The sequence below is a fragment of the Lygodium microphyllum genome, chromosome 2 (genome assembly GCF_053477565.2).
Source record: "Lygodium microphyllum isolate KBCC chromosome 2, Lygodium_microphyllum_v1.1.10, whole genome shotgun sequence".
In the NCBI taxonomy this organism is placed as follows: Eukaryota; Viridiplantae; Streptophyta; class Polypodiopsida; order Schizaeales; family Lygodiaceae; genus Lygodium; species Lygodium microphyllum.
The window spans coordinates 142896980-142907858 of record NC_141136.1 but is presented as its reverse complement, the minus strand read 5'-3'; the positions used below and the strand labels follow the sequence as shown (position 1 = coordinate 142907858).

Genomic DNA, 10879 nt, shown 5'->3' with positions numbered 1-10879 from the left:
TGCAACACAATTTATTGTGGCAATGAAATTTCCATGGTATGCAAATATTTCCAATTTTTAAGCATAGCTTAATATCCTCCTAGGGCTAAGAAGAAAAAGAAGAGGCACATATTAACATGATCACAATCTTATGGATTATTGAGTGGATATCTATACAAATTCTTTTTGCAAGAAGGAATATATCAAATATGAGTAAGGCGAGATAAGATTTGCATAGTTGTTGAATCTTTACATGATGAGTCTTATGATGGACACTTCGCTGGTGAGTTAACAATCTAGAAGGTATTTATTGATAGATATTGATAGTTCTTGAATCCTTACATGATGAGCCTTGTAGTGGACACTTTGTTGGTGAGTTAACAATCTAGAAGGTATTGTTAGATATTGGTGACAGATATTGTTTAAAAACACTTCTTATTTTACAAAGCACAACATGTGCCAAAGGAGGAAAGTCTTCTATGAGCATAGCTACACCTTTCACACCCATACTAACCTTAGCACCTTTCGAAAGTGAAAATGTTATTTGATGGTTCCAACAGGTCTACCTATTAGTTATAGTCCAATATATACACCTTGGTATAAATAGATTACATTATAAATTAGATAGAGGTAGAACTAGTAAATATTGAAAAAGGCCATTAATGTGGGTAAGTTCATTTATATGAATATTATTGTATGCTTTGGTTGCCCATTGAAATTAGTTTAATGGTAGAATATCCCATTTCTTGAATGGTTTTATTAAACATCTTTCACAATGATATAAACTAGTCCACAAAACATGTACACCTTATTATGCTAGGATTAATAGAGAAGTAGAAGTGACTGATCAAATTATATGTATAATCCTCAGTAAATAGTTGCTTCTTATAGATGATAATAGGATGAGCATCTCTATAGTGTTCTTTGGGAAAATAGAAAAGTGACTGTGTAGAATACTCCATTTAATTAGGTTTATGGAACCAATGCTATCTTCCCTACTACTACTGAGCAAGAGTTGCCTAACCTAAGGGTACCCCTCTCATTACAACTAAGTAATATTAAGTCCTTAGACTAAAATTTATTATCTTCCCAAAGTTTGGAAGCTATGAAGAAATTTAGGAAAGCTTAGCATGATCAAATATATAAAGATATGTATCTATAAGGAAGATGAATTAGTCCTCCTCTATGCTAATCAATAAATAAATATTGAGGGAAAGGAAATGGCTAGAACCATTTAGGTTTAAAAAAGTGTGCAATAATTGGTTACTATATGTGACATGTAGAGGATGAAAATGTCATATTTTTGCATCAATTAAGTTAAAACACATTTGTTGAGATAGTAAGCTGAACACATGTAGACATGGATGAGATGGACCGTTTGATTAAATGGGCATCCATTTCTAAACTTAGCACGTTGGTGATCATTATGACTCATAGATGCAAATAACTCATCACTTCTTGTATTTGGTTAGGTGCATCTACGTATAGTAAGCTCAACACATGTAGACATGGATGAGATGGATTGTTTGATTAAATGGGCATCCATGTCTATACTTAGCACATTGGTGATCATGAGGACTTATAGATGGAAATAACTCATCACTTCTTGTATTTGGTTAGTTGCATCTACCTATAGTTGGCTTAATTATAGCATCAATCAATTGCTAGTTATGCACTATTTGACTTACTAGGAAACTTTTCTTTATATTTTATCATATCTATAATTTTTTTCAAATCGTATTACAAGATAAAGAAGAAAAAAAAACTAGTTTAAAAATGTTATTGGGCCTCCATATCTCTTCTTTTGTACCTCACATGCATTATATGTAGCAACATATGTATTGAAGCAAGTCTCCCACCATGCAATTTGTAATATGGTATCAAAGTTGTATTATTATTATGAGTTATTTTGGAGACTCAAGTGACAAGAAAGGAGTTAGGATTCAAAAAAAAAAAAAAACGGCAAGAATCTTTTCCATTCTTCTATACGTGAAGAAATGAGAAATAGGGCAAAGAACAAATTTTAGATTGCTATAAGATTTGGTATGCAAATAGCTCGGGTAATTCACTATATGTATACCCTCTATATCACATGCATTCAAGGCCTATTTATAAATATTCTTATCTGTGAATTTTCCCTTAATAAAACATAACCCTTTTCTATTTAGTGTGTAAGTGATCCCTTTACATGAGACCCTTTTGTATGTAAAAAACATGTAAATTTTGTATTTTAAAAATCCCTTATGTTGAACCCACGTGATACATACATATATTTATGACTAACCTCCCTAGGGCAAATATGATGATGTATATTTTAGAAATCAACCTATAAGGACTATCTTATGGTTTTAGACATCTGAAGTGATTGCAAGCCCATTTTACCTTTACAAGGTCGTAGATAATAGTTTTTGGTATATTGCATCGTCTATTTTGTTGGTTGTTCTTAGATGCATAGGTTACAAATTTCAAATTTGAGTTTGAAGGTATTTGTTAGGAAGTAGATACAAGCTTTATTTAGAATTAGAATAGAAATTGTGTGTATTATTGAGCAATCAATGTAGAATGCTACCTTGTTTGTGGTTGTGTATGTCTTACATGACATTGTAGAAGGCTTGATTATTATTTGGTACTCATATTTGTAATGATAATTGAGAATAGTGGAAACCCCATCATTGAGAAGCTAAACAAGAATAGCTACCATTCATAGAATTTTTTTATGACAATCTTCATTATCAAAAAATGCATATATAAGTTTTAACTAGTGAAGAAAAGGAGCCATATCTAAGTGATCGCCTATGCTTCCCACGACTTTCTTTTTGGGATCCATTCCCTCGCGGAGATTGGGCAGTCCAGACCTTAACGGCTTCGGTTAGACATAATCGGATTGGAAGATCGCCGGCTGTGGTTTGTTGCCAGGAGAATGGTTTGGGTGTCTCCTTCCTCTTATCCTTCCCCTACCACTTCTCACCTCTCTTCCTCTACCTCTTCTTCCTCTTCCTCTACCTCTCTCCTTTCCCTTCTTCTTCTCCTCTCCTCCTTCTCTCCTTTTTTCTTGCTCTTCCTCTACCTCTCTCCTACTCCTCCCCTTCTTCTACTACTCTCCCTCTACTTCCCTCTTCCTCTACCTTCTTTTCCTCCTTCCTTCTTCACTCCTTCTCCTTCACCCCTCCCTCTCTTCTCTCTCTCCCTCCTTACTCTTCTACCTCCTTCTTCTTCTCTCCCTCTTCCCTTCTCTTCTCTTACTCCTTCTTTTCTTCTTCTTTCCCTCTTCCCTTCTTTCTCTTCTTTCTCTCTCTCTCCTCCCTTCTTATCTCTTACTCCTTCTTTTAACCCCCTCCCGCTTTCCTTCTCTCTCTCACCTTCTTTCTCTTCTTTCTCTCCCTCCTTCTTCTTATCCCCTCTTTCTCCTTCTCTCTCTCTCCTCCTCCTCTCTCTCTCACCTTCTTTATCTTCTTCCTCTCCCTCCTTCTTATCCTCCCCTTCTCCTTCTCTTTCTCCTCATCCCTTCCCTTCTCTCTCCCAATCCTCCTCTTCTCTCCCTCTCACCTTCTTTCTCTTCTCCCACTCCGTCCTCTACTTCTTTCTCTTCTCCGTCACAGCTGGGTCAGGACAAAATCCAGGGGAGAAAGGCAACATGCCTTACACGGGGGGTCAAGACGAAAACCAGGGGGGAAGGCGACGTGCACTACACGGCGGTCAGGGTGGCAAGGGAGGGCTTCCACGTCAGCAGGGGGCTTCTACGTTCGTCGAAGGACCTAGGGTGTTAACGGCTACCTGCAACAAGCGGGAGGGCTTGCTTGCACGAGCGATGGAGGGGAAAATTCCCACCTCACCGAGGGGGGGGGGGTTTCTTCTCCCCATGCTCTCAACGTGGCGCAGGCATACAGGCCTGCAGTCATGCCCTTGTGCATGGCGGCCACATCGAGATGATGTACTGAAAAGCACATACACTCTACAAGATAAAGTGACCTAGTGTAAATGTAGACTAGACTGACTAACTCTTGTCAGGTCATTGACCGACTACTAACCCGACTTATTTAATGTAGTCACATGCAGACAACTATACACACTAGCTGTCATAGATGTCGGTCATAGATGAAGACACACTGACAGTGAGCTTGATTTCTAACACTCCCCCTCAAGCTCAAAAACAAAACTCAAATCATCTGCATCACTCCAAGTAGCTATCTAAAGTGAATGAACTTATCTTTACCAAGTGATTTGATAAAGATGTCTGCTACCTAGTCTTCAGTCTTCATATGCTCCAAGTCAATCTGATTTGCTAAAACCATTTCCCTGATGAAATGGTAGTGAACCTCAATGTGTTTTGTTCTTGCATGATAAACAGGATTGCTTGCTAACATAACACTGCTCAAATTGTCACAGTACAGCTTGACTTTGCTGTCCAAGTGTACTCCCAAGTCATTCAGTAACTTCTGTAACCACTTAGCTTCACAGGCCACACCACAATACTCTGCTTCCGTACTGGACAATGCAACTGTAAGCTGTTTCTTACTCTACCAACTGATCATGCTACTACCCAATCCAAATGCATAGCCGTTGGTTGACCTCATGTCATATGTGCAACCAGCCCAGTCAGCATTAGTGTACCCCATCAAGTCAAGGGGTTTCCCATATGCATAAAACAGCCCATGATCTGTGGTACCCTTTACATATCTCAGAATTCTTCTGACTGCATCCAAGTGTGGTTTGCGAGGCTTTTGCATGAACTGACTAATCAGCCCCAGAGCATAACTCAAGTCAGGTCTAATGATCGTGAGATAGATCAAGTTGCCTACCATCTGTCTGTACATAGTAACATTCTCAATCTCTGTCCCAACATCAATCTGCAGCTTGACATTCTGCTCCAAAGGCGTATGCATAGGCTTGCAATAAGTCATACCATATTTCTGTAACATGTCATGAGCATACTGCTTCTATAGCAGCCATATGCCTTGAGGTGTAGAGACAACCTCAATCCCCAAAAAGTATTTCAACTCTCCAAGGTCCTTGACCTTAAATTCAGTCTGTAAACATGTCTTTATTTCAGCAATCCCATTTTCATCATCTCTTGTAATGATTAAGTCATCAACATAGACAACTAGGAAAACATAGCCATTATCTGTCTTTTTCACAAACAGACTATGATCAGCATCTCCCAATCGAAAACCATGTTGCTGTAAATAATTGCTGATGCGAGCATTCCATGCTCTGGGTGCCTGTTTCAACCCATATAATGCATTTTTCAGCCGACATACATGTGCTGGAAATTCTGGATGTACATAGCCTTCAGGCTGTTCCATGTAAACCTCTTCCTGTAATTCTCCATTGAGAAATGCATTCTTTACATCCATCTGCCATAGTTTCTAGCCTCTAGCTGCTGCCAAAGCAATCACAGTTCTAACTGTAGCCATCTTTGCTTCAGGGCTGAAAGTCTCCTCATAATCAAGACCATACTGCTGCGCATACCCTTTTGCAACCAGCCTAGCCTTATATCTTTCCAATGATCCATCTCCTGAGCTATGGCTCACTGTGAGCTTGCCTCTCATGAGGCGGCACATAACGGCTCTATCTAGCACCTGGCGTCATAACAGATGGAATCCCCAATTCACTATCTAAGCTGTCACTGCTAGATGAATCATAACCTGCAGTGAGTGGACCTGTTACATCTTCAAAAACCTTTTCTTTTCCCTTATCTGTTCTCCCCCTCACTGACATATCCGTGTCAGTGGATGAAGTAGTGCGATTCCGTAATCGTCATGTCCAAGGACTCACTGTAGATGATACATCACCTGTCTGACCGGTCATGGAAGTACTCTCTGCAGGAGTATTTTCAGCATGACTCATACTGGGTGAGCCATTAGTAGGCACTGCAACAGGATTCCCATACCAAGATTCTAACTCGTCAAATACCACATCTCTGCTTATGAGTGTCTCATGCGTAGAAAGTACATAACACTTATAAGCTTTCTGTTCTTGTGCATATCCAATAAACACACTTTTCACTGCCTTAGGATCCAATTTCTTCCTCTTCTCATCCGGTATATGCACGTATGCAATGCTGCCAAATACCTTCAAGTGTGAAATATCAAGTTTATGACCATACAGCCGTTCATACGGAGTGACATCATGAATCCTTGCTGTAGGGGTTCGATTTAGCACATATACAGCAGTCACCACTACTTCAGCCCAATAACCATTTGGCAAACATTTTTCATTCAGCATAGCTCTAGCTGACTCCATAAAAACCCTGTTTTTCCTCTCTGCAACACCGTTTTGTTGCAGTGTATAACTGCATGTGAGCTGTCTTCTGATCCCATGTTTAGCAAGATACCTGTCAAAGTAGTTTGAGACATATTCACCTCCTCCATCTGATCTCAAACATGATATGTAACAGCCCAATTCATTTTCAGCATGTTTCTTGAAGTCTTTGAATGCATCAAACACATCATCCTTATGTTTCAAGATATAAAGCCAAGTGTACCTACTGAAATCATCAATAAATGAGACATAATACCGTGCACCGCCAAAAGAAGCATTATGTGAAGGACCCCAGACATCAGAGTGTACCAACTGTAAAGGCCTAGTGTTGTTTTTTACATGTCTCATGAAAGGAAACCGTGCCTGCTTCCCAAACTGACATGCAAGGCATACATGACCAAAATCATTATACTTGAATTTAGGTAATCCAAGTACTACTTCTTTCTGCTGCATAGATTTCAGCTTTTGTATATTGACATGTCCAATCCGCTTGTGCCAAATCTCTACATCCCGAATGGCACTCTCATCATGTGCAAACATGGCTGCTTTAAGTTCAGGAATGGTCGCTTCCAAAGTAAACATCCTGCCATCCCTTCTGCCCTTGGCAATTAGCTCTGATACCATGTTGAAAGAGAGTAGAGAGAGAGAAAGGGAAAGACTCCATATCCATGAGCCTTCAGGCTCTCAAGCTCATTCCTTCATTTCCACACACTATACTGAAAAGCACATACACTCTACAAGATAAAGTGACCTAGTGTAAATGTAGACTAGACTGACTAACTCTAGTCAGGTCACTGACTGACTACTAACCCGACTTATTTAATGTAGTCACATGTAGACAGCTATACACACTAGCTGTCATAGATGTCAGTCATAGATGAAGACATACTGACGGTGAGCTTGATTTCTAACACACTAAGCATTTCTCATCCCCATATTATCCAAGGTTTAATGGGATGAATGAAAAATCTAATGGAGAGCTCATAACAATGTTGACAAGAATAACTAGAAATCACCCCACAAACATGGGATATACAGATTCTAGTAGCTCTATCGATATATAAAATTCAAGAAAAGGAAATAGTGATTCTCTCCATGTGAATTGGTGTATGAAAGAGAGGCTTTCTTGCTAGGGGGAGTAGAGATACCTACAACATGGGTGCTCAAAAAACTAAGTGAAGAGGAGAAATTATGACTAAGAAAGAATATTAGAGTTGCAAGGAGTGTAACATAAATAGATAACAATCATCTACACTTATGATCACAAGCTTAGAGGAGGAGAATACACCCAACATGAAACATTAATCAAGATTGGTACGTGGATATTGCATCTATATATAAAAATCATCATTTATAAATACTTGCGGACTAGGGTGGGATACATATGTGACGATTTTTCACAAAACTTAGAAAGACCCCTAAGACTATATAAAGTAAGTTGTTTTAAGGACCTTCATTACAAGTTGGGTTGTTCCTTTTCTGTTTGGAAAATCAATAAGACTTGAGATTCTAACAGCCTATGAGTTAAACTGTTGCTTTTTCTTTGCATTTTGTTATGTATGTAACCTTCTCTTATCAAGGTACGAGTGTTTATACAAGAGAAAAGAGGAGTTGGATACTAGAGTCTAAGGCAACGCAAGGAAGAGGTGTGTTTTCTTGAACCATAAAGTATTGTACTTCATGAGGAAAAGAGGGTCACAAGCGCTATAATACACCTTGTTTCTAATCACTACACTAGTGTAGTCTCATCCCTCTTGAGTTCAAAGAGGGATAATGGAATGGTAGTTCACTTACCACCAAGATAAGCATTGATAGGCCCTACTATGTTATCTACTAACAACTAATAATAGTCACCTACTACACCTACCACCCCATTGATTGTGAATCTCACCTATCGCTCTCTTATATGTATGGACCATTACAAATGCAACGCAATATCATTATTCTCTTGTATATACTTTCACTCTTCCCTTCCTCTATCTTAGGGCCCTCCATGCATAAGTAAATTGACTTGGACAAGGCACCTAGCCCACTTTCAAGTGTTATCTCCACATGCAAGTACATAACCAACTTGCTTAAATAAATTGTGCAAATGAGAAAGAAAGAGACAAATGTGAGAAAAAGAGAAGAGAGAAACTCTTCTTGATTATGAGAGAGGAAAATAGACAATTTATTTTAAGTCGTGTCATATCAATTTATTTGAGTTCATGAAGTGCCAACAACTTCATGACCCACACCAAATTATTTTAAGCCATGTCATATTAATTTATTTGAGTTCATGAAGTGCCAACAACTTCATGACCCACACCAAGTTCCTAAGTTTAGAGGGTTAAATAAAAATGAACTAGGCACATGTAGGTAATCAAAAACATTGCGAGTGATGCAAGTAAATTGACCTATGTGTGTCCTTGGCCAATAATTTCCTTCAAAAATCTATAAAAGAACATCCCAAATATTTTCTTTGGTCCATCTACAATTTGCAAAACCAAATTTGCTAGGGCAATACTGATGTGCCATGAACGTGGAGAAATTATGATATGAGCCAGCAGCTGTCACTAAATGCGCCCCTTACCCAATATCATTTGTTGAAAGTCGGGCGAAAACCACAAACCGTCCACGTTCGGGCTGTTAGTGTTAGCTGCCTATACATATTGTGCATGCTTTCGGTTTTATTGGTCCGATGTCAACATGGAGATGAGCCCGCTACTTACAGGATGGAGATTCACGGTTGCGTTTCTCATGCTTACAACATGCAGGCTGTGTGTCGCAGGGACAACAGCGCCGCTGAACATGGCGACCCTTAGAGGGATGAACCGAAGCCAAGCAGTCGTTACAAAACTCCTGTCCAGGGACCATCCATCATCGCCGTTTCGCCTAAAAGGAGTCACAGAGAAGGAGCTGTTCGAGGCCAGGATGAAGAGGGATGCGATTCGCCTGAGGCGCTTACAGGCAGCCTTCGGTCTGAACAAGTCACCGGACCCTCCGACGACAGCCACTGCAAACCTCTTGACAGGGTCTACTGGCAATTACTATATGCATCTAGATATCGGCAGTAACGGCAACGGTAACGGGGGTGCCGTCAACACGTTCTTTATCGACACGGCGAGCGACCTGACGTGGCTGCAATGCGACTTGCCGTGCCAGTTGTGCTTCCAGCAGCTGGATCCGATCTGGAATCCCAGGTCATCCCCGACGTCCAAGTCGGTGGACTGTCCGTCTCAGGTGTGCTCCAAGGTACCGCTGACGTTCCCATTCTGCGATAAGGACGGGCCGTTCCCGGCGTGCGGCTACCAGCTCACATACCCGGATGGCTCTAGCACCCAGGGATACTACTACCAGGACGACGTGGTGGTGCACGATACTTCGTTCCGGTTCTCAGACGTCGTGTTTGGCTGCTCCTACGACACTCGCAACTGGGCCAGCCAGGCGAGCATCGTCGGCCTGGGCAGCGGGCCGATGAGCTTTCACAGCCAGATCGGCCGAAACCTCTTCTTCTGCCTACCGGACAGCCTCGCGAGGGCCGGAATAACCCAAGGGTACGTCGGGTTCGGCAATGCGCACCTGCCGGCGAAGATGGATTTCGTGCGGTGGCAGACGAGCGGGCGGCAGAAAGGGGCGTATATGGTGCCACTGTCTGGCATCAGCGTGAACGGGGACATGCTGCCTATCGCGTCGGAGGTCCTGCTGGTGAAGCCGGACGGCACCGGCGGCACCCTTCTCGACACGGACACGTCCGCCTCCCAGCTGATCTCCCAGGCCTACATCCCTTTGCGGGATACTGTTCGGGCCCTCTTCCGGGAACCCCAGGCCGCGCCCTCAGCCCCATTCGACACCTGCTTCAGCATGCCTGACGGCCTTTCCAACGTTAAGAACTTCCCCACCGTTGCCCTGCACTTCAAGGGAGGCGCCACCATGAATCTTAACCTGCACAACGTTCTCACCCCCATCCCTGGCACCCCCGACTACTGCCTCGCCTTCCGCGGCAGCGATGGCGATCCCAACATCGTCGGCAACATCCAACTTACTGGCTTCTTGGTCGAGATTAACATGGATACCTCTATCCTTGGCTTTGCGCCAGACCAGTGCTAGGGTGGCTGTCATCCTTCTTGTCTTTGATTTGACTCCTTGAGTAGGCTAGCGAGGGTTTCTAAGCGCTAGACTTTCGTCGATTCGACTCCTTGAGTATTAGAGGTAGGCTCGCTAGGGTTTCTAAGTGCTGCAGTTTGAACTTTGCCTCTTTGTACAACCACATATTTTTCTAGCATTGCATCAGGTTAGTGTCGCTATCGACGAAATCGATTAGCTTTGTAAATTTTCGAATCAATTAGTTTTGAGTTTCAATTGTCGATCAATATGGAATTCAATGTATCGATTTCAATCGAATCAATTTTTATGGATTGGTAATCGACTTTAATCGATAATGGATTTAGAAAGATTATTACATAATCTATTTTAATCGATAATCCGCTAGTCGATCATCGTCGATTAGTTTTTTAAAATTTGTTAGACGAGTTAAAATCGATTTCAATCGCTAATCGATATTTGACTAGTTTAGTTTTAAAAATTCGTTAGAGGTTTTAATCGATTTCAATTGATAATCAATTAGCTAACTAAAAAAAATTGTTAGAGAGTGATTAGT

The 10879-nt window shown here is 41.2% G+C and overlaps 1 protein-coding gene across 1 annotated transcript; it reads left to right on the top strand.

Moving 5' to 3' along the window:
- The first annotated feature begins 8928 nt into the window (after window positions 1-8928).
- On the top strand, window positions 8929-10329 carry LOC148040418 (aspartyl protease family protein 2-like). Its single transcript, XM_087663869.1, has one exon. It carries the CDS (start codon window positions 8929-8931, stop codon window positions 10327-10329), a length of 1401 nt encoding a protein of 466 aa, XP_087519995.1.
- Window positions 10330-10879: the final 550 nt, after the last annotated feature.